This window comes from Nicotiana tabacum, chromosome 6 (genome assembly GCF_000715075.1).
Source record: "Nicotiana tabacum cultivar K326 chromosome 6, ASM71507v2, whole genome shotgun sequence".
Lineage (NCBI taxonomy): Eukaryota > Viridiplantae > Streptophyta > Magnoliopsida > Solanales > Solanaceae > Nicotiana > Nicotiana tabacum.
The window spans coordinates 176,031,280-176,056,970 of record NC_134085.1 but is presented as its reverse complement, the minus strand read 5'-3'; the positions used below and the strand labels follow the sequence as shown (position 1 = coordinate 176,056,970).

General features: G+C 36.1%; 1 protein-coding gene across 1 annotated transcript; it reads left to right on the top strand.

The window, feature by feature from the left end:
* The first annotated feature begins 19,945 nt into the window (after positions 1 to 19,945).
* LOC107807713 (transcription factor MYB1R1-like) lies at positions 19,946 to 21,969 on the top strand. The gene is made up of 3 exons (XM_016632150.2): positions 19,946 to 20,486; positions 21,019 to 21,227; positions 21,361 to 21,969. Exons 1-3 carry the CDS (start codon positions 20,168 to 20,170, stop codon positions 21,733 to 21,735), a joined length of 903 nt encoding a protein of 300 aa, XP_016487636.2. The 5' UTR covers positions 19,946 to 20,167; the 3' UTR covers positions 21,736 to 21,969.
* The last annotated feature ends 3,722 nt before the right edge of the window (positions 21,970 to 25,691 follow it).

Genomic DNA, 25,691 nt, shown 5'->3' with positions numbered 1-25,691 from the left:
CCTGTCTGGTGATGAAGAAATCCTTCCCCCACCATCTGTCTCGAAGCCAGTGAAGGAGAAGAAGAGGACAAGAGCTTCGACTTCCACAAACTCTGAGGGGTAGAAACCCAAAACGAAAACAGCCCGTAAACCCAAGGGGAACATCATCCCTCTAACTTTGGAGTCAGTCCGAAGGCTAAGGGATGAGGCCGAAGAAGAAGAAGAAGAAGAAGACTCCGGGATGGTGACCCGTGTACGAGCTGGCACCAAAATTCAAGGAACTATTAAGTTGGTGGGAGCTGAAACTGCTCTGCCTCGACTTGATGAGGTTGAGGGGGAAGCCTCGACCGAAGTCTCCGTGCCAGAAAGAGCTGAAGATGTTTCACCTCGAGGTGAGAAGGCCATCGAGGATACAATTGATGCTGGTGTAAAAACTATGCTCGAGGCTCCCCGAGATGAAGGAGGTGCCCTAAAAGAATTACGTGGGGTGATAAATATCGAGGATTCCCCTTCGTTTACCGAGTCAATGATCAAGGAAGCCCAGGTGGTGGAGACTAGCCACGGCAAAGGGGTCCATGAAGCAGAGGACCCTTTCCGCTGTTATTCCTTGGAGTGGAGGACGTCATCAGTCTGGGTGATTTAGAAGTACCGAGAAAGAGCTCGAGTGAGGCTTTCTCGAGCCTTAAACTAACCAATCGGTTTTCGGCTCCAAGTTTTGATCTCCAGCGTAAGCGATCAATTGTAATCTCGATCCGGGAGGATGCTCGAATCCTTTCTGCCCCCGTAGGGGTGGCTAGCTACCTTCTGTGTTTGGTAACCGAAGAGGACCAGGCTAAGATGGATGAAGTGGAGATGTCCTGCATGTTCAATGAATCTCAACATGCATTGAATCGGGTACCCTTAGATATCTTTGAGAATTTCAAGTTCTATACTTATGCTTTTTTATATAATTTCCCTTTTTGTGTTTTGCAAGCTTCGGTGCTTCATCATGAGGCCTTCCTTCGATCCCAAGAAGAGTCGAGCCGGTATGAGGCCGAGATCCGGGGGCTCACCGAGAAGAAGGATGCATTCGAACTTCTTAGTGAGCAAAGAGAAGTGGAGGTTAAGAGCCTTTGAGCTAATTTAGAGATGGCCCAAAAAGAGCATGCTGAACTGGTCGAGCAGGTAAACAGAATCTTTGAAGTTACCGAAGGTGAATCGGGCACAATGACTAATGATTTGAACCTGCAGGTCCAACAAAAGATTGATATAATTGGGCAGCTACGGGAAGAAGTAGATGCAGTGAAAACTGAGGCCGAAGAATGGAAGAAGAATATGGATTGCCTTACCTCAAAAAAGGAGACTACCCGGGCCCAACTGGCCTCGATTGAAATCCAACTCCGAAGTATGAAAGAGAAAGCCTTGGTGCAAGCCAAGAAAATCAAGGAGCTCCAGTCTCAATTGGGTTCAATAATTTTCGATCGGGAAAAGCTGGTCACAGAGCTCAAAGTGGCCAAATCGGAGGTCGAAACAACCAAGGCCAATGCTGATGCAGTGGTGGCTATCTACCAGGCCGATGGTGAAGCTTCTCAGGTTCGAGCAAAGAGGTTACTGAGGCTTCTCAGATTCGAGCAGAGAGGATTGCCGAGCTAGCCAAATGTCAATCTCGAAGGGAGACCCTTGAGGAAATCCATGCTCGGGGCTTTGATCTTTCAACCGAGATCGAGAACGCAAGAAGCTTAAAGCTGAAGCCGGGAAATTATCCTATCCCGATGATGATGATGAATCTGAATGCTTGTGCGAGTCCGAAAGTGCATAAGACCTCGAGGGAGGAGATGCCACTCCGGGGATGACCGGGCCACTTAGGCTTTTAAGTAGTTTTTGTATTTCTGTCGAGGCCGCTTTGGCCTTTTGTAAAAAACTTCCATCGGGCTGTGTTGCCCTTGCAAAAAGGTTTTGATGAATAAATAAAACTTTTTCCCCTTCCGTGGCTTTTGAATCTGTTGTCTTTTTCTTAATTTATATAAGGGTCAAAGCGCCTTAGCATAAAATTATGAAGTTGTATTCGAAGGTCCAAGGTTTTGAGATAGTAAGGACCAATTAGTAAGTACTTCCCTTGACCATTTCTGATTGGTAATCCCTGAGTGAATGTTCGAACTTGAGTTAGAGTAGACCTTAGGCTTAACAGTCGAGTGAGGATTTGCTCAAACTCAAAGTGAAAGTAGCCCTTAGGATTTATGGTCGAGTGAGGACTTGCTCGAACTCGAAGTAAAAGTAGCCCTTAGGCTTTATGGTCGAGTGAGGACTTGCTCGAACTCAAGAAAAGGTGGACCTTGTGCTCTATAGATAGTCCCCGAGTAAAAATTTGCTTGAACTCGGGCTAAGGTAGCCCTTGGGCTTTGTAGTCGAGTGAGGACTTGCTCGAACTCGAAGTAAAAGTAGCCCTTAGGCTTTATGGTCAAGTGAGAACTTGCTCGAACTCGAGATAAGGTGGCCCTTGGGCTCAATAGATAGTCCCGAGTGAGAATTTGCTCGAACTCGGGTTAAGATAGCCCTTGGGCTTTGTATTCGAATGAGGACTTGCTCGAACTCAAAGTAAAAGTGACCCTTAGGCTTTATGGCTGAGTGAGGACTTTCTCGAACTCGAGATAAGGTAGTCCTTGGGCTTTTTGGTCGAGTGAGAATGATCTCTCGAACTCGAAGTAAAAGTATCCCTTGGGTCTTTATATTTTTGCTTTCTTTTGTGTCTTTTCGAGCCATTTTGTTACGGGTTTCGGATGTTTCCGAGCCGTGTTAAATTGGCCATAGCCTTTTGGTTCGGGTTTAGCCTAGTGAGCTTGCTTCCCCGAGTTATCCAGGCTTGCCTAAGATAACAATCCCCGAGTGGGTATGGCCATGACTTTTAAAATTCAAGGGTTGCCTAAAATGTCTTATGCCCTCGACGCTCAATAGTTCGATATGTTCAAGTTTTATTTTTCGGACGACAGTCCCAGAGTGTAGGGGTGAATATCCGAACTCTGGTTATGATCGGCCCTTAAGCTCGTTTCCATAATAGATTGAAAGTAAGGAATTGTAAACTAGAAAAACGTTTTCTAAGACATGAGATAATTACAACGAAAAAATACTTCTCTTTATTCTTGTGGAAAATGATTATATATGCGTACATGTTTTGAGCCATGGCTCGAACAACCTATGTGGGCACGGTTCACTTGATCGTTTGGCCCAATTGAGACCCCGTCATTATGAAGTAATTTCCTTGCAACAAAGTGGACATCAAGAGGCAATGCCCCCCCGGTATTCGAGGTTGATTGTAGGGAACCTCGGATACTATTAAATGCTGTCTTTGACACCGATTCGTGGCCGGCCTTCAATTTTAAATTAGCATGATCCGTTGTTGTCTCGTTAAAAACCTTGCCGAAAAACCTAATTGGGACAAAAACGGTTCAAGGGAAAAAGAGTGCAACGTGTGCTTTAAGACCTAAAGCTTCGTGTCGCTCCTTGTCGATAACCTGCAAATGTTAGTCAAAAAATAGAAAGAATTGAAATGTGGTCATACCTTCATTTGGATTTTGGATGTTTAATGTCACACCTCCTTTTTCCGCCCTCGCGAGGGTACAAGGAGTTTTTTCCAATTAAAGGACAGTCGAAACGGGATTTGTTTATTTATTTCAGAGTCGCCACTTGGGAGATTTAGGGTGTCCCAAGTCACCAGTTTAATCCCGAATCGAGGAAAAGAATGACTCCATATTACAGTCCGCGAACCAGAAATCCGGATAAGGAATTCTGTTAACCCGGGAGAAGGTGTTAGGCATTCCCGAGTTCCGTGGTTCTAGCACGGTCGCTCAATTGTCATATTTGGCTTATTTATCTGATTTTAATACAATTATGAACCGATGTGCCAATTTTAACTCTTTACCACTTTATTATTATTATTATTTTTAAAAAAAATTGTGAACATCGTTTAAAAACATGTCTTTGGATTGGGACACATAAAATGCATCCACGATCCGGAACGTATTTTTATTCAATGTTTTGGGATTTGGATTTGGGTCGCATAAATGCATACCCGTGTTTAAGAATGTATTATTATTATATCGCGCCTAAAGCAATTAGCGATTTATTACTTTGGGGTAGAGCCGTGAAATTTGCTAAAACGACTCCTCCTTAATTCTAAGCAATTAAATGTACATTTATTGAGGGCCCCGCAATCTATACATTTTATTAAGCGAGGCTCATCTCATTTATTTTCCTAAATGAATAAATCTTAAAGCGACTACATTTTGCTATTTAAAATTAGTCTCTAAAATGAATAAAGAAAATCCTAATTAATTAGATTTTTTTATTATTATTATTTAAGAAAACATGACACGCTAATTGCTTGATTCATACAAATATTGATGAAAAAGGGATTTTATTCTTAATTTCGAAAATTATAAATTAAATAAAAATTCAACAACTAATATTCAAAATAAACAAATATAGCTAGATTAAAACTTAGCATTGTTATTTTTTTAAAAAAATATTATTGAGATTAATTATTCACAATCATTTGAAACTAAATTTAACCATAATTACTAAAGCTTATTAGAAAGTTTATTAGGCTTAAACGTTCTTCTAACCTTGATTAAGATCAAGTCATGCCTTAATGCAAGAATGACTCCATATTACAGTCCGCGAACCAGAAATCCGGATAAGGAATTCTGTTAACCCGGGAGAAGGTGTTAGGCATTCCCGAGTTCCGTGGTTCTAGCACGGTCGCTCAATTGTCATATTTGGCTTATTTATCTGATTTTAATACAATTATGAACCGATGTGCCAATTTTAACTCTTTACCACTTTATTATTATTATTATTTTTAAAAAAAATTGTGAACATCGTTTAAAAACATGTCTTTGGATTGGGACACATAAAATGCATCCACGATCCGGAACGTATTTTTATTCAATGTTTTGGGATTTGGATTTGGGTCGCATAAATGCATACCCGTGTTTAAGAATGTATTATTATTATATCGCGCCTAAAGCAATTAGCGATTTATTACTTTGGGGTAGAGCCGTGAAATTTGCTAAAACGACTCCTCCTTAATTCTAAGCAATTAAATGTACATTTATTGAGGGCCCCGCAATCTATACATTTTATTAAGCGAGGCTCATCTCATTTATTTTCCTAAATGAATAAATCTTAAAGCGACTACATTTTGCTATTTAAAATTAGTCTCTAAAATGAATAAAGAAAATCCTAATTAATTAGATTTTTTTATTATTATTATTTAAGAAAACATGACACGCTAATTGCTTGATTCATACAAATATTGATGAAAAAGGGATTTTATTCTTAATTTCGAAAATTATAAATTAAATAAAAATTCAACAACTAATATTCAAAATAAACAAATATAGCTAGATTAAAACTTAGCATTGTTATTTTTTTAAAAAAAATATTATTGAGATTAATTATTCACAATCATTTGAAACTAAATTTAACCATAATTACTAAAGCTTATTAGAAAGTTTATTAGGCTTAAACGTTCTTCTAACCTTGATTAAGATCAAGTCATGCCTTAATGCCTAATTTACGAAGTTTTAATTTAAATTCATGTCTTAGCTAAATTTAGCTAGTTATTCATGATTAACCTACTGTTGATAATCTTGAAACCTTCATAACTAGTGAATTAACCTGTTTTGCCGAACTGATTCATTAAAGACTAACTTATGTTATTTTTTTCTTATTCCAGTTATTATTTAGTAATTCATGAAATAGCTTAAATACAATCAACAAAAGGAACAAAGAAATAAAAACGAAATTAAAACTTCAAATTTTCATTCTTCATATGTATTCACGCTTCATATTTCGGATTACAATAAACAGCTTTTCAGTTGTGTACCTGATATTGGAAGCAAAAGAAAATGAATATGAGAATCAACAACAGCAGTAAAATCAGTACAACACAGCAACAATAGCCCAGCAACAGTAACAACCCAGTAACAGACCGGTGGAGTAGTAATCCAAAAAAAAACAAAAGCTTCCAGCTTTTATGAAACAACAATTAATTCTGATTTCAAACAACAAAAGAAAACAGAATATTTTTTTTTAGTTTTTTTTATATTTGAAAGCTTAAATATTTTTCGGAATTTTCTATCTCTTAAATGTTCAGCCCTTTTCTCTCTCTTATTTTCAGATTTGTTTCTCTCTCCCGTTTTTTTTTGTCTGTGTATTTCTCCTCTCCCCTTTTATTTGTCTTCAAGACTTCACATATATAACACATCCCATAAACCTTTTAATCAATTAAAATCAACCCATTTTCTCTACCAAACCCATTATCTTCCCACTCATCCCCATTATATTAAATAAACATATCACACCACCCCATTATATTTTGTCCCCCATGCTTTATTTAAAATAATGCAAGATTCCCCTTTAATTTAAATCTTGTCCCCCTTTATATTAAATAATCATATCACAACCCACCCCATTTCATTTTGTCCCCATGCTTCAAATAAACAATTACAAAATGTACAATTCCTAAACTACCCCCTCCAACCTTACTGAAATTACCAAACTACCCCTGAACGTACTACAAATTTACCAAATTACCCATCAGCTATAACACATCATTTAATCAAACATAACCAAAATATAGACAATATGATCAATTTCTAACAATGTTCAAACAACAATATGAACATGGATGAACATCATAACAACAATATCACATGAACATGATTTTAACAACATTTCAACAACAAATCACATGAACACAAATTGAACAACCAAGAACAACTAAAATTTGATTGAACAATATTTTAGCAACAAACAATCCTATTTTCGGATTCAACAACAACAACAAACAAAGTATGAAGATTTCTAAATTCAATCATATTGAACTTAAAATCAACTCTAACAACATTACAACAAACAATTCTTATATTAAACTTTAAACAAGATTATGAGAACAATTCAAGCAATAATCATAAATGGTAAACAAGAAATCAAACTATACAAAATTCGGATTCAAGATCATCCAAACAAAGTATGAACATGAATGAATCTATTTTAAGACAACAAACATGACGGATTAAACGATTAAAACAATATATTCCTTTAATACAACTAAATTCTTTAAACAAATAACAAGATCGACGAAGAAACAATTATGAACTTAAACTTGAACTTAACAATATTAACAATTTCTAACAATACATAAACACATGAAACAAATTGAAGAAACAATTAATTAAATTTCAATTTGAATCTAACAAACATCAAACTAACAAATTCTTACTTAAACAATACAACAAACATGAAATAAACATGAAAACAACTAATTAAACTTCCATTTTAAAATCTGAAAATTGATTTAACAAATAACACATGAACATGAACTAAAAATTAATTCAAACGATAAACAAAACAAACATTTGTTGATTTTAGATTCGAAAATATCAAAACAAAATATGGACAAAATAAAACTCAAAAACTACTAACCGGATCGAAAGACGAACAACGACCAAACAAACAACGAACTTGACGATGAACTTACGACGTATAGTATCTTCACTTGACGAAAAACCCTCGACCTTTGCCGGACTTTAACCGGACTGTCTTGTGTCGTCAACAACAGTACGAAGTGGCGAGCAGCAACACGACGCCAAGAAGCAGCAGCAGTCCGAAGCAGCGAGCAACAGCAACTGTCGACGACGTCCATGGCGGAATGGACTGCTCCCGATGGCAGCGTGCGAGCTTGGTCGTGACGAGCAGCGGCGATGGGAGCTTCGATCAACAGCTGACTCATCGAGGCTATGTTCGTATGGTTGTTTGGTTGAGACAGAAGCAACAACGACATAGACGTCGAGCTTCAACGAGCTTGAGCTCGATGAGCTTCATCAATGGCGGATAGGGTTGGGGTCGCGAAAGAGGTTGTGTCGTTTGGTGGTGTTTGGACGGTGCTTGGGTGGTGTTCGACGAAGGGGGGTGGCTGCTGGGTAGCCATGGTTGTGCTTTGGAGTTTTGAGGAGAAGAAGATGAAAAGAGAGAAAGAGAAGAAGGGGGGGGGGGCGGATAGCTTAGGATAGTTTTAGGGTTTTTTTTTTCTTTTTTCTTTTGTTTTGTGTCTTTGAAATGCAAGATAGGGGTATTGGGTCTTTTGGGTTATGGACTGGGTCGACCCAGTTCGAAATGGACTGGGTCGTAGGGAAGATTGGGCCATTTTTTGGGCCTATAGCTTGAAATTGAAGAAGAGGCCCAATTCCGACTTTCTTTATATTTTCGCTCTCTTTTCTTCTTTTATTTTTTTCTAAAACTAAATTATAAAAATACTTAAACTATTATTAAGAACTAAATTAAGTTATAAAAGCGCAAATTAACTCCCAATAACAATTAACGCACAATTAAGTATTAATTAAGCATAAAATTGTATATTTGGACATTAAATGCTAAAAATGCAAACGATGCCTATTTTTGTAATTTTTAATTTTTGTAAAACAATTTTAACTACTATCAATTGTAGAATTAAATCCTACATGCAAAATGCGACATATTTTTGTATTTTTATTAATTTAGCGAATAAACACGCACAGACAAATACAAATAATTCTTCAAAATATCACAAAATATCACAAAATTGCACACCAAAGAAAAATCATTTTATTTTTGAATTTTTTGGGAGTAATTCTCATATAGGGAAAAAATCACGTGCTTACAGCTAATGTGACCTTCCTCAGTACCAAGTCCCGTGAACTTTGACCTCGATCATTTCTCCTCTCATACCATTCAGAATTTTGCCCTGATATGATGCCTCTACGATCCCCATTATATGGTTGATATCGATCTCTTTTTGACTTTGGTTCTCGGTCGATATCTCTCTTGGTTCTATCTACGGACCTGATAGGATAAACGGGCCCAGAAGAAGCTCCCAGTTGATCATCCTTGACCCTGATCTTTGACTAATACCGATTGTGCACATCAGCCTAAGTGACAACTGGGTATTCGATCAAATTTTGCTTCAACTGCTGTGAAGCTACTAAACTTCGAGCGTTGAGACCCTGATTGAAAGCTTGAAAAGCCCAATCGTCGGTGACCGGTGGCAAATCCATCCGTTCTATTTGGAATCGAGAAATGAATTCTCTCAGCATCTCTTTGTCTTTCAGTCTTACCTTGAAAAGGTTCGACTTCCTAGTTGCGACCTTAATGGCTCCGGCGTGTACTTTTACAAAATAATCTGCAAGCATAACAAACGAGTCAATAGAATTAGGCGGTAAATTATGATACCATATCATAGCACCCTTCGATAGAGTCTCCCCGAATTTTTTCAGTAAAACAGATTCGATCTCATCATCTTCTAAGTCATTTCATTTGATAGCACATGTGTAGGAGGTGACGTGTTCGTTGGATCGGTCGTCCCATTATATTTAGGAATCTCGGGCATATGGAACTTCTTGGGGATCGGCTTCGGAGCCGCCCTTGGGGGAAAAGGTTTTTGTACAAACTTTTTGGAATCTGGTCCTTTCAATATCGGGTGCCCCCGGGATTTGGTTGACCCTAGAGTTATAGGTTTCCACATTCTTATTGTTTTCCTCGATCTTCTTTTCTCCTATCTCGATTCGCTTTGTCAATTCTTCAAGCATCTTTATGATAGCATGATTGATCTCCGATTTCCTCTCATTCGATTCCCTCGAAGCTGATTCGACCCTGTGTACGACTTCCTGGGATGGCTCGAGTTCGACCTTGCTCGGTGTGTGATTCTGATTTTGGAGCTAGGCTATTGCTTCTGTTGGGCTTGCAACATTTCGAAGATCACCCGCAGGCTGATCCCGCCATCTTCACCGCCATGTGTGTTCTGAGTGGCTAATCGGGTACGACCACGAACACTGCTTTCGAGATCGACGGCCAAATTTTTATTGATGGCTGCATGCAAACTGACGTCAATCGGATCTACATCCGGAATTGCATCAAGGCCAATAAGGGGGGTACAATGTTTCTTGGTGCAATGTTCTCATTTTCGCCGTGGTAGCTGAGATCATTGTCAATGTGTTGAGGTGCTGACTGAGAGTTTGACATTTTTTAATCATGTAATCAAAGACGCTTACAAGAATAAGTGTAAAGCAGTGTGTATTATGAAAATTAGCACCAGGCAATCACTATTATCTTAGCCCCACGGTGGGCACCAAACTGTTTACCCTAAAAACGGATAACAATTGAATTTATTTTGTGGTTTTAAGGACACGTGATTTTACTTGGCACAAACTGTTAAAAAATATAATTTTGATATTGAAATTAACTGCAAATAGAAATAAACCAAACCAAAAGAAATGTAGAACTTTGATCCTTGAACTAGGTTGCCCTCGAACCAAATAAATATTTTACTGGAAAGTATGAACAAAGTAACAGAATATTGAGAGCTTAAGAGAAAGAGAGTATATTGCTTTATGTAACGTGAATCTTCTCCCCTTTACAAATGAGCAGACCCCTTTTATATAGTAGTGGAGTCCTACCCTTAATACAGTCCAAAATATGGTAAGGAATCCCATGATTAGCTGATTAATCGGCCTCTTCTTAATACGTGCCGAGATTTTCGTCTTGATCCTTGTCCGATCACGGATATTTTGGCTTTCCGTTATTTGGCTCAGTAGGCTTCCCTCGATCTTGCTCGATTTTTATCCCCCTCGGTCTCGATCTTGGCTGGTCACGATCTCAATCGATCCCTGAGTCACGAGCTTGGCCTTCTACTTCGTGTCGTGGTCTGGTATGACATGGGGTCGAACCTTGTGTCTGCCACCCCGGTCTCGATTAATCATAAAAAAGGAGCAAGCCCGATTTTGACCGATATATATATATATATATATATATATATATATATATATATATATATATATATATATATATATATATATATGAATATGTTCAAAAATAACTCTTTTTTTTTCTATTAGAATATTGTGTAATAGTGTTTAATGTGCGATTGTACGTGTCAAAGAAAGAAGACATGAAATCTCGTAAAGGTCAAAAAAGATAGTACTCCTCTGATCGAATAATAATAATATAACATTCACAGTTTGCGGTCCTAAAAATTTGGAGAATCAGTTGAATAATAATATAAAATTCACGGTTTGAAGTCCAAAAAATTTGGAGAATCATCGAATCCTCGTTTTCTCATACTTTGAGATAGCTTCAAAAGTCGTTTAGTTTTAATTTGGTTAAGTTAAATTTCCAGCTTCAAATAGGCGCCTAACCGTTTTTCACTTGAAAATACTTTTCATCAATTGATAATTATTATTGTATTTAGTTTTAATCAAACAATTCAACAGCATCTTATAATCCTTTTCATCAATTGATTATTATTACTGTATTTAGTTTTAATCAAATAACTCAACAGCCTCTTATAATCTGTTTGGCGAAGCTTTTAAGAAGCTAAAAACGCTTTTTTCAAACTACTATCCAAAAGTATTTTTTTCGAAAAAGTTAGTGGGAGTTCTAGAATTACCAGCCTAAATGCATTATTATACATTTCAAAGGAGGAAATTTAGGTAGAAGACGTAGAGAAAAGAAGCATCAATGTTAGTATCAACTCCCAAAGGCTAAACGACAAAAGAGTTACTTTTACCACACAATTTACATGAAAACATTGCCTTATATATATATATATATATATATATATTCAGTAAACATATAAAGAAGAAGACATATATATATATATAAAGTTGGGAATAGAAAAGATGACGTGACACTCTCACAAGTCAAGAAACTCCTTTTATCTTTTTTTCTTTTTTTTGACTTTTCCTCCTATTTTATATCTTTTCTCCATTTTTGAAATATATGCTTTGAACAACAAAAAATTAACCGTCCCTCCTTTAATTTTTTCCACACCAACAGTAGCTTCTTTGCTTCTCTCAATTAATAAAAATAATTGACGTTTTCAACCAAAAAAAAAAAGTAACTGACGGTTGTCGCATCTATTTACTGAAAAAAATAAGCCTTCCTCTCATCTCATTCTTTCTTCTTCTGTCGTCGATTCTCAATTTTCTCAAATTTTCCTCCTTCTCGCGTAATTGTCCAATTGCTGATATGTTCCTTTTAACCAACTGATGATTATTGCTGAGATTTTGAGTTAATTAATTTGTATTATTATTTTCCAATTTATCAATCAAAGCAATGTTACCAACTTACTACTGCCATCAAGAACAGGAACTGCATGTAAAATATGCTTTCTCTGATTATGTAGTTTTTTTTGTGTGGCTTCTGTGTAATTTATTAATTTTGTCCCACCTTTTCTCTTTGCAAGGATCCAAAAGGGATTCCTTTGACTCCACCTCTCTCACATTCTATGACTCTAAAATTCTTTTGAATATAATTTGACAAATCAGGACACAGCTACATGGTAATACTTTCCTTTTCATAATTTCACGATTTTGATATTGTCCGTTATTCCGATCAGCTCTTGATGTGTTCCGTTGTTATTCAAATCTGTTGATGGGCTTTTGAGGTTTTTGTTCTCATTCTTGTGTTTCTACAATTTGTTTTTTTAGGGTGACATTACCGCCATTTGTTGATAGGGATTTTAAACGTTTTAGTTTTCATCAGTCTACAACTTGAACAAAGGGTCATCACCATGGTTTAGGTGATAGCATGTATTTACTGCAGCATGCATTTCTTTGTTAGTATTAAAATATATACGCATGCCAATCGGTCAAACTTGTGAATGGATCTCTTGATATTTATATACAGAGTTTCTTGCTTTTCAGTTATCCTAATTATGAGTTTATATATTGATTTTTAGCAATATTTGTTTTTCATCTTTTGGGTATGATTCTGCATTTTTGGGATTCCCTATGGGAGCCTTTATGGTGTTACTCCAGTATTTCTTTTTCTATTTGGTTTCATTTTTTGTATTTATAAAAATAGTAAACGGAGTTAATCAAGGAAAAGAACTTGTGTTTTTTATTTGGTAGTTTTGTAGAAGAATGAGAATTTTGCAGCAGTGATTGTAGGAGGAAGATCGGGAATATGACTGGTGTGGGGACTGGAGAGTAAGAAAATTGGAGAAAGATTCTTTGACAATCATTTTGATGAGGTTTTGCTAAAGAGTAGGGATATGATGAATAGGGAGAGAGACGTAGAAACAAGGTAAAAAGAAAATAATTAAGGAAAGGTAGAACTAATCGTTTTATTTGCCAAAAAAAAAAAAAAAGAGAGGGTCAAACCAGAACTTATCTCCCATTACTCTATAGGAGTATAAATTTTTAACTTCTCAGATACTGCTGTATTTCAACTTTTCCATGCTTCTCCTTGATGGTTCTGTTTTGTGTTCCGTTAACATACCTTTTCGCTCATTTTTAGTATCTGACGTGGGGAGTGATCTCGGGTAGCAGGCTTAATATATTTTGCTATCATACCCAGTCTTTTTAATATTTATCTTAATTTGCTTGGTGCGTTGACACCTCTCCGTGGGAAAAATACACTGTATAAGTAAGTAAAAAATAAATTATATGTATATATACTATATATTGACTCTCCTTAATTTCCTGGTATATTTATTTTTATATATTTTGACACCCCCTTAATAAAAAATTTGGCTCCCACTGCGTGAAGATAGTGCCTGATATATCTTGATTAACCTATATTCACTCTTGATTGCTGATTTAAAGTATCAGCTGTGGCATTTTAGTAGCACTACTTTATACCGTTTCCGATTGGTGGTGGAAAGTATTAACAAGAAATGTTTAACTAAGAAATAGAAAGGTCATAAAACAAAAAAAGAACAAACAGGAAAAAGCGAAAGAAAAGGAACAGGTGATAGAAATGCAATTCAATGGAGAGAAACCGCTCCTTGTCCTAGTAGCCACTTTTTTTTTTTTTTTTTTGTGCTGTTCTTTCAGTTTTAGATATTTTGTTTCCCATTTTATTTTATGTTATTTATCTATAACTAAATTTTAGAAAAGCCAAAAATTCTAACATCTAATCTAAATGAAATAAATATATCAAAATACCTAAAACACATATAGTTAATAAGTGCAATAAGATTCATGTATTAAAGTTGCACATAAGTAGGCACACCAATTCTTTTTATTTTATGTTTTAGAAAAAAATTATGTAATGAGAAATGCGGTACATCTAAGTTCTACATCTAATAAAAATATTAGTATTTGTAACTTAATAAATTATATAAAATTAAATAGCATATCATGTATATTCCATCTCGAATATAGTTATAGCAAAATCAATGACTAATTAATTACTAATCTCTTTTACAACCGCGCGAGCGACTTCACTAGTTAATATATAATATATAATACCAAGAAGTCAAAGAACCTTTAAAAACAAAAGCTATCAATAGGTTTAGAGGATAATCCCATTGACAAAAATACACGAAAGTAATCCAGGAAATCACGCGCCGTTGCCTCCTTACTTTCTTCTGTAGTTTATTTAATTTAAGTTTTGACAAAATCTAAGAGAGAATACTTAAAAAAAAAAAAAAAAAAAGAAGCAGGAGAGACCGATCATTCATTTTGATTTTTTTTGGTAAGAAGGGAAACTCGCAGCCACTACAACCTCTGCCATAATCTCTGCCCTTCGGGTGAGCACTCTGTCTCTGTGATCACTTGGTAAACCCCCTCCGTGTAATAGCCTGCAAACCACACAGAGTATGTAAACCGCACTAGGCAAACCCTGCGTGATAAGCTCAACCCAAAAGACATTGGGGTGGATTCGATCTCAGGTCATTCATACCCTCCAAACCAACCCGAAGGGTATTCATTTTGATATTAACCTCACATTTTCGTTATCTTTCTCTATCATATCTCTTTCATCTCCGAAGTACGGATATTAAAGAAGGAATAATGGAGGATATATAATTATTAATTAAAGTGATTCATAGTGAAGTGCGTATTCCTTTTTATGATTATAATTTATAGCTAGGCTGGAAGTAGTGTTTGTTTAACGAATACAAAAGACATAATAAGCGGATATCAATGTGCTTATAATTAATTGACAACTAGGTTATATTTAAGGATATACCTCGTTGTAATTAATCAAACCTAGGAAGAGGAAATCAAACCTCGTACTTTCTTGAATCTTGATTCTCGTTTGCTTCACTAGAAAGCCTAATGTTATGACCTTTAGAGCTCCCAAAAGATCATATTAATTGTTTAATTGGGACCTCTTTTGTGTTTTCGAGAATGAAAACCATGAACATCAATTCAAATGATCTCTGTACATTTAACGAAGCTCTTTTCTGTTAAACTAAAAATAACGAGGTCGCATAATATGCAACAAAAATCAGCAAGGGAAAAGTCATTGTGTCCTTTTATAATTTAAGAAAAATAACCTTCTTAGATTTTTTATGTTTAAAAATAATCTCTCATTATGTAAAAAAAAAAAAGAAGAAGAAGAGGTAAGGTCATACAACTAAAAACAAGTTTATAAATAGACACAAAACCAGTTGACCCTCCCCCAAAAAAAGTAAAATAAAATAAAATGAAATAAATAAGAAAGCTGTTGCTTGTGCTGTTTAGGAGGTTCAAGTTATAGGGGTTTATAGCAATCTTTGCAAGAAGCAAAATACCCTTTACATCAATGCAAACTTAGGAAAACATAATAGATTGAACAATAAGATTCACATATGCGATATAAATCAGTTTTAGATCTTAAAATTGTTGATACACTCACTTTAGTTCAAATTTTTGCTAAGAATCTGTTTAATCTTACTATATATATATATTCTACTTAAAAGTTTGGAAATGCTCACATTTATAAAAATTATGTGACATTATTAACGTCTAAAAATTTAAATAGAAAAATATCTTATGAAAAGAGATAGGCTCACCACTTGATTACTCTTTCCCCACATTCTATTGTCTGATCCCACTATTTCTTGGTTGTAATTTCCACGTACTGAACGGCTTCAAAATTGACCCAAGAAAACAAAAAAAACAATAAGAATCTGCACAGCTGCCTCCCAACATTACGGTGGTGAATATGCTGAACCCACGTTTTTATACTATCTAAGGTCTCCTCCAAGTCAAAACACTTTTATTAGTTAAAATATATATTACTGAAAAGAAGAAATATTCTTCAATCTTTTTTCGTTTGATATTTCCCTCTTGGTTGAACAAAAATTTGGTCAAATGATAGTAATAGTTATAGGAATATTGGATAGGGAAATAATGTCACATTATCTCGTAAGGATCGCATATATGAGGAATAGATTGGGATAAATGATAAGGAATATAGATTGATAATAAAATATGATTAGTAGCTAAATCAAGAATTAGGTTTGGAAGTTGATAAAGTTGTGCTGCTGCCATTAATTTGTAATGGCCAGCTAACTTTAATTAATTATTAATGGCTTAGGAATCTTTCCTGCTAAAGTAACGATGCTCATCTCAGTACTCTCACAGCCTCACTGAAAAGATTTACTATGCTAATTACAGAATATTTTAAGCTCCAATGGCTTTAAAGTAAAAAAGAAAAATGATACTAGATCCAAAAAGAGAAAAAGAAAATGAAAATGATGGAAAATATGTGTTCCTTAGTATAGGGAGTGTACAAAATTTTCTCTGTTATATCATTTTCCTTTGTTGACAAAATAGTGGATTGCCTCTTATCGTGTTAGTACTTGGTAGGGCCTTGTAATTATAAACCTTTCATAATTTTGTGGTCTACATTAATCTTTGGCAGCCCCCTCATGATTTAAAGATGTCCATTTAACTTTATAGATATTGAAAGTTACTCTTCTATTTCAACACATGCCAAATTTGATGGCCAAGATCCTAAGAAAGAAGTCAAATTAATTTGTTTGTCATATCATATGGCATACCCTTATCGGTTATAAATCACCTAAATGGTCATAAATATTAGACTATACTTTTTCTTTCAATTTCAATGATTATGATACCGTTTTACATTTTATAGCATTTCAAAATGTTAGCAATTATTCATTTAATAATATTATTCTATGTATTTTCACAGCTTTTAAAAGTTTAAATTCATTTGGCTATTTTAAATTTCAAATTTTTGATGTAATATTTTATAGGGAATAAACTTTTCAGCCATTGCGTTAATATTTTATTCCACCATTACCAATATAATCTATATATAAATCAAATCAACATTATAAAAGATCGTAGCATGTCAAATATTGTCATATAAGATGGAACTAACTCCAATTATAATATGCAAAATAAAGTAATAAAAAAGAGCTTTCGAAAAGATGAACACCGGGTTATTGTGACAGTTTTGAGATTAGTGATTTTAATTTGAAACGCAGCATCATGAGTTTAAAATCTGTAGCCTTGCAAATTGCAATTACTAGAAATTTTATTGGATCTTCATCTTCCTTTACCTAATAATTATGTAAAAGAAAAAGGAAAGGTGAACAACTGTACGAGGCAATTCATACCAATTTTTTTTTTTTTTTTTTAAAAGCAGAGAATTTCTCAACATTATTGTAATAGCTCAAATGTAAGAATCTGACTTATCGTTGCTCGAGGCTTTGATCTCATATTGAACGTTTAAAGGAGGAATATTATTATTAGTAATGTCAATTAAAAGCTGAAATGAGCTAATATGTAGTTTGGTAGGGGATAAAGGTGGGTGTCAATAAAGATTAAAGGTAATGAATGGGTAGCTCGAGATTAAGTACACTATCTTGATCAAATAATTTCTTTAATCAAATAATTGAGAAAGGACATACCCATTCATAGTTGTATTGTACTAAACCTTTGGAGATCTGTTATTTACGATACTAAGGCATCTTGCTATTATCAGACTTAATTAAATATGATTAGCAGACAAGTTTGTTAGTTAATCAAGCGGCTAAGTATTTCTTTTTCACGTGACCCTTTATTTCTTTTCCCATCCACTTGCGCCAATAATTTTCATTATCATAAGCTTACCGTACAACATTTGTAGTTGTGCAGGAAACTAAATCATGTTAATATCGACTTATTTATCTATGTTTAGTATCAGAAAAAAAAAATGTACGTTTTAGTACGATATCTATTATCTTAAGTAAGGCCAACTTTATTGAAGATAATGTTTATTGCTTGGTAGGTGGACCTGTCTAATTGCATCTTTGACATTTTCAAAATAAATCCATTCATGACTAATTATAAACATTTGCAAAAGAGAAAACAAAATGAGGCAAAAGTTACTTGAGGAAGAAAAATTATGTAACCTGGTGATTGAAAAAAAAGAGTGTATTTCTATCAAACACTAAAAGTTACATTTAAGTATAACAAAAACTAAATTACAGTTAACAGAAGTAGTTTTTTAATAAAATTTAATTATAATGGAGAAGGGTTAAATCTTGAGAGGCGGGTCATAAGACCCGGATCCACATAGACGAACCCGAAAAGGGAGAGTTGAGAATTTCAATGTTTTTAACCAAAATTGTCCCCAAGTATAGAAGTAGGTCTAATTCTGTCCTTGATTTTCACCCCTGAGCACTTATTGTCCCTTATTTTTGCTAAAATAGAGCACATATGGTCAACTTAACGCCAAGCACAAATGAAATGCAAATAACTAACAGCCACATGACAGTAAAAACATAAGCCAAATACAGGTCTTCTTCCTAGAACACCATTTTTCCCGTTCACCCATAAATCATAATCCCTAATTACCCGCGAAGCTACATACTTTCTATCTTGCAGTCATGAAAGAGAAATTACTCAGCTCTAACGGCTCTGAACTTGTCTTAAGAATTAGTCTTGTAAATTGAAACTGTTGATATAGAAGTACAAATGCTTTATGTTCTAGTAAATAAATTGACTAATTATATCAACAGTTTGTCCAATTGAATAGTCATAGCCGTAATATTATAATTATCTTGGCTTTTGATTTACTCATATTCATTCTATTGCAGAATTTTGTTTGATTGCCAACTTATAAACAACACAATAAAAGAGAATTTGTTGATACAAACCGATGGTATTATTTAATTCTACTCATTTTGGAACTTATTATGTTACTAGTTATGCTCATCCTTCATCACATTGTGGTTAGAGAACAACTTTATCTGGGTTTTCCATGCGGTTCTACGTTTCCACCCTTACGATTCAATGGTTACGATGAATTGGGTGTTTGGAGAAGATGACCCCTATTTGGGTCTTATTTTTACTGTCATGTGCATTACACATGGAAATGAGCCGTTAGCTTTGTCCCCTCTGTTTGGTTTTGCTTTTAACTAGACTATATATGCTTCACTTTAGCCAAAATAAAGGATAATAAGTGCTCAAAGTGAAATATCTAGGACTAAATTAGACCTACTCCAATACTTGAGGTATAATTTTGGCTAAAAACTCAGAATTTCAAGGGCAAAAATCATTTTTAAACTATGGCCAAAGTTTTTTATATTTGGTAGCTGCAAGTGTATAAAATTTATTTATTTATTGTATGTAACATACAAAAATATATATTTTTTGACTATTATTTTGAGAGTGACTATGTAGTACCAATATTTTAAAATATATTTTTTATCATATTGATATGAGAAAAATTATAATTTAATACTCCCTCCGTTTCAATTTATGTGAACCTATTTTCTTTTTGGTCTGTGTCAAAAAGAATGACCCCTTTCCTTATTTGGAAACAATTTACTTTTATGCAATGATTTATAGCCACACAAAATATATGTGTCTCATTTTACACCACAAGTTCAAAAGTCTTCTCTCTTTTCTTTAACTCCGTGTCCAATCAAATGGGTTCACATAAATTAAAACGGAGGGAGTAGTATTTTTCGTGTAGTTTTTGAATATCTAAGTTTACTTTGAAAATCTTAAGTTAAATTAATTTGATTAATCTAATTTAACTCTAATATTTAATTAAATTGAATTTCGATAAACAAAGTGACTATCATTTTCCCGGATTTCAATGAAAAGAGACAAAGGCGAGAGAGGAGAAACGGATAAACCGTCCGTCAAATGGAGGCCACGTTGTTCTCTCAAATCATAAAGCTACACTCAGCCAGATGGAGACGAGTTCCCTTTATTTACCCATCGCACCTGTCTGTCTCCCACTCTCTCTATATTTTCTTATCTCCACACGCCTCTGTTCCGCTTCATTCCCCACTCCCCCCTCCTCGACCTCACCCCCTTTTCCTCCCCTACCCTGCTGCCTTCTATCTACATATATATATATATATACACACATACATTAACCTTATATGTATAGTGTTCTCCATTTTCTCAATTGATTCGTTGATTCTGCAAGCAGGAGGATGTCGCGCAGCAGCTCTCAGTCTGGAACCAACGGCCACAACTCTTTCACGAGCGCCGGCGAGTCGTCGACGGCCGCCGTGTCGGGTGGTGGAGGAGAGATCATGTTGTTTGGTGTGAGAGTGAAGGTGGACCCTATGAGGAAGAGTGTGAGTTTGAACAATCTCTCTCAGTACGAGCTGCCAAATGCTAACGAGAACATCAACAACATTAGCAACAGCGGAAATAACAATGAATATTCTAAAGTGGCTGATGAGGGCTACGCTTCCGCCGATGACGCTGTTCCTCGCCACTCCGGCAGTGGCCGTGAGCGTAAGCGAGGTTAGATCTCTGATCATCTTGCTCTGTTTTTGCTCGTTGACATTAATCATCGAAACTCACTCTTGTTTGTCGGTCATCTCTACTTCACACTTGTTGATATTGTTTTTTTTCTAATCTCTTTCAATTCCTTTGGCTATAAATTGTCTTATACGTCAACGTGTGTTAATAGATCATCTGTCGCTTTAGTCTCTTCACACATCTCGATTTCTGGTGCTACAATCAAACCTCTTTATAATTTCCAATATTTTTTGCGAAATGCTATTATAAAAAACATATAATATATCATGAAAAATTGGCTCTAAAGAAAACTCGACCGTTATTGTGGAGGATGATTGTTATAGGGAGGCGTGATTGTATTTGGTCTGCCTCTTTACACAATTATCAAGCTTATGTTGATGGTCTTCTGTTGAACGAGATTGTTTTATTTCTTTATCGACCGCTGAAATAGTTGTGGTGCACCTGTTGTCTAGTCTCTGGACTTCAAAAAGTATTGATTTTGATCAAGTTGGCTATCTTTTGGATTTCATTTTAGGAGTTCCATGGACGGAGGAAGAGCACAAGCTATTCCTTTTGGGATTGCAAAAAGTGGGAAAAGGAGACTGGAGAGGTATTTCTAGAAATTTCGTCAAGACTCGAACACCTACACAGGTTGCTAGTCATGCTCAGAAATACTTCCTCCGGCGAACTAACCTCAATCGCCGCCGCCGTCGTTCTAGCCTCTTTGATATCACCACTGACTCGGTATTTTACTCAATCGTAAATTTCATCTATTACTACCAATAAAATTGCTGTCTTTTAAATATTTGATGAAAATAGAAGGAATCTTTGGCGTTTTTGAGTTTAGCTCCTATTTTTTACTTCTAATGACAAACAGGTATCTGTAGTGCCGATAGAAGAAAAGCAAAATCTGCAAGAACACCAAGTTCTGGCACCAACATCATTGCCTCCTGTAAAAAATTCCAAAATCAATGCATTTCAGGTGACACCTTTGCCAGTAACTTTTGGGCAAGGAGATCAAATTAATAAGAATTCATCTATATTCCTCCGGCCGGTTCCTGTTCTTCCACTGTCTAATTCGTCAAGAATAGCTGACTTTAACTTGAATCAGAGCTCAGCAATGGAAGCATCTTCATTGTCGTTGACATTGTCCTTGTCACTAAATCAAAGCCAGTCATCATCGACTAGGCACTCAGCATTTCAAGTGATGTCAAATTTCAATAATGGAGATAGCATTATCAGTGTGGCATGACATACAAGAATCTTTCTTTAGAATAAGAATAATAATTAAAAGCTAGAAAAATGAAGTAAAAATATAGATAAAGGCAAATGGGAGTTTATAATTCGATATTATTATTATAAGGTGAGATAAGGTACTTAGTTGACTATGATGTATGGTCCTTTTTGTTTTGTACAGACCAGAAACTCGTCATGCCTTGCTGTACTGTTTTATGCTACTCATATTATGTTAGTGTCTTCTTTAGTATTTGTTTTGTTTAATTTGTTTGTAGTTGGGAGAAAAAAATAACTCTGAATAACATCGGATATTGTGCTTGTTGCTAATATTAATGGGCTGAGTTTAGTGGTCTCCACGGTGGTTTCATAAGGTGAACATATCAAGTGGGTGACTGTTGAATGCAGTGTTAGTTTTCCATTAAAACGCACAATCCATCAATCATGTTTTATGAATTTGGAAGGGATTTGGTCCTCATTCATTGCAGTGGACAATAAGCGATGGTAGGACCATTCCAATGTCTGCTGTTGTTGGGTCATGTGATGTTTTATCCGAAATCTTTTTTGGGTTGTGATATCTTGTTCATGTGATGGACTTTCAATTGAAAAAACTACGGTATTTCAATTGATTGGACATAAAAGGGATCGCAAAACAAAATCCAACTAAACATTAAACATGAGCTTGCCAATTCTTGACTAAAGTAACACTGAAACACACAAAATATTGTAAAAGATTTTGAGCTTGCCAATTCATAAAAGCATTTTCTCCTGCATCAACAAGATTTATCGATGTTCATATCACAGATTTAAGTATGAAATCCATAGAGCCAAATCTCAATATGTAATATGAAGCTGCTTCAAGTTTTTAACAGATACCTTCAGCTGGCATTAAAATTGCCAAAATTCGTGACAAGTGGTAGTTTATAGGTAATATGTACCATGTAAAGGCATAAAAGATGGTAATTACACCGAATAAAGAAAATGAAAAGCTGGCCAAAATGCACTTGCATGGACAGCAATGATTATTTGTAAGATGCTAGAGCTTCTTGACCAAATTGCAGGTCTAGGGAGACAGTAAAAATCATAGATCAAGTGTACCCAGCAGTCCAGCATTATTGAGATTTAAGGAGCAACACAATCAATCCAACCATGGGCGGAATGAGGAATGTGAGGCTGAAAATGATATCTGACATATTCCCATCTAGTCCGGGCAAAATGAGCTCATATTTTGTCAACCCGCCCAATCCCCCATATTTTAGTGGGTTGGATGAGTGATATTTAAGTTGGGTAAAATCTGGGCTTCAACCCATATTCAATCCGTAGAAATATGGGTATTCATGGGTAAAATATGGGTTAGCCTAATAGGTTATCTTCCAACTTTTGCTCACTCAAAATACATGCATCATTTTTGAAACTGAAAATGCTATAAAGGTATTTCAAGACAGCCCGGAGTGTTCAAATACAAAGCCAAACGGTGATTCAAGCCAAACACTAAACAACGAGGAAGAAGAGGAATGGAAAGTTGTTTTTCCCCAGAAGGCATAAAAAAGAGAACACGCATCATAATGAAGCAACTGACAATAGTAGAAAGAACAAAACAACATCAAAACCAAATGGCATCAAAGTCAAAATGTTCGATACTACATCCGGTAAGTTCCTTGAAACTCAAACTTTCCGATGCATCACTAAATCTAACCCTCTACATGATATGGACCAAGCCCAACCCATAAATACAAAGATACAACAATCAGAAAAACGAGCTACAACCGGGCAACCCACAAGAGAAAGGCCCAATACAAGTGTTAAAAGAAAAGCGGACCCATGGCCTGCACAACAACACACAATTACTAGAAAGGGGCCCACACCATAAGCAAAAACCAAATCAAACCCGCCACACAGTAACCCAAACCCAATTGACCCTACCCAACACCCAAAGTCAACTAAGCCCAAAAGCCAAGAGGAAAGCCAAAAATTTCAGACGGGCCACCTCCCATTTCTGAAAAACTAGACTCCACGGCAGACCCCAATCATGACTCCTACAACACTACGTCTCCTCTACCAACACCAACTGGAGAAAACCCCTCCATGAAAGCTCAAGAGCCAAAGCTGAGCAATCAAGAAATCCTAAGTGATTTGACACAACCCATCAACTCAACCGGATATCACAATAATCCCATTCTCAGTGTATCAGACACAAACTCCAAAACATTAAGCATGTCTGTTGATCCAAGTCCACAACCCCCAAAAATGGTTGATTACCCTAATAACCCACTCTTTATTACTAACCCAAAAACGGGCAGACAAAAGAAACCCAAAAATGAAACACAATACCAACCCCCTAATCTTGCTAACCTCCACCCCACCACCACCGGACCACTTACCAGCGTCATTGTTGGAACTAGCCCTCCATGGCAAAGCCCTATGCTACAATTTTTAGTTGGGCGATCAACCGATCTTTCTAATCATACAGAACCCAGCTCATTTAGCAAGGGTAACTACAGAAGCCCTAAACAGGGGTTTGGGGATGCTTGGAGCACAACTATGGAAGGCAGCCATGGCCTAGAGCCACCCAACTCACATGCAACAGAACAACGACTCATCTGTCCACGACAAGATGTAACAGATATTCAATAGCATGCCTTTCTTCCTAGATCCATCAGTAGAGGACCCCTATGCAACCCCTCAGTTCAAGATCCTCCAACATGAATCATCTCAGAAAACTTCATCTTTAGTACAAGAGATCCATCAGCAACCACCTTAGGAGAAACAACACCAATCGCCTCTGGGAAACATCTCCAAAGGAATATCAACAACCCTGGAGCTACTGAGGAATCACGAGGTGCCAATGGACCAGGAAGCAATCCCAATCGACAACCTAGTGAGGGTGGATTCACTATGGCTGGAAACAGTAAGAGCGATGGAGTTCAGCGTGGAACACAGTGAGACTTTGATACTCCTTTACCCAAAGAACCTAGTCTGATGAATGGACTTCTCCTCCCACCAGAGTCAAGGTACACTCAAACCCCTGCTAACCTTAACCCCAGTGATGAGATCCCAACAATCTCAACACAAGGGAAGAGAAGCGATGCAACCCCAGGGCAGACATCAATGAGCAACAACCCTCCAACACTGAAACCTCTAATGAATTTCATAATATGGAATGTTAGAGGGGCAAACAGTGCAGAGTTCAAGAGGCATTGCTCAGACATGGTCAAAATGCACAAGCCAGTGATGTTGGTTCTCCTGGAGACCAAAATGGCTGACGATAAAAAGCTAACTGAAGAGCTTCAATGCGATATGCACATCCAGTTCCCTGCTATAGGCCACTCTGGAGGTATAGTGATAATGTGGAGGGAATCTTCCCTCCAAGTTGATGAAATGGCTGTAAATTCTCAGGGTATCCATGCCATGGTTAAGGTATTACCCTTAACCCCCCTTGGTTTTTTCTGCGATTTATGCTAGCAACTATATTGAGGATAGAAAATACCTCTGGGATAACTTAAATTGATATATCCAATAATCACAGAGGGAGTTGGTTTGTGGGTGGAGACTTCAATGAAGTCCTGAAAGCAAGAGACAAGTTTGGGGGAAAACCCTATAAACCCCCACATGAGTAACTCATTTTGAATTGTATCAACAATTGTCACCTTGTAGACCTAGGGTTTAAAGGTAGTAAATATACTTGGTCAAATAAGAGGTACAAAAATAGGTCTTGTCTAATCTTAGAAAGAATTGACAGGTGTTTTTCTAATAACCAATGGGTAAATGAATACCCTGAAGCTAACATTACTCACCTCCCCAGGACTCACTTTGACCATTGCCCCATGCTTATCAATCTAAGCAATACCAATCATACTCCTCTCAATAAACTTTTTAGGTTTGAATCAATGTGGTGCATCCACCCTCTGTTTCAAAACTTAATTAGGGAATCTTTCCAGCCTGATTCTTCCCTAATCTCTTCCACCATTTTGTTCA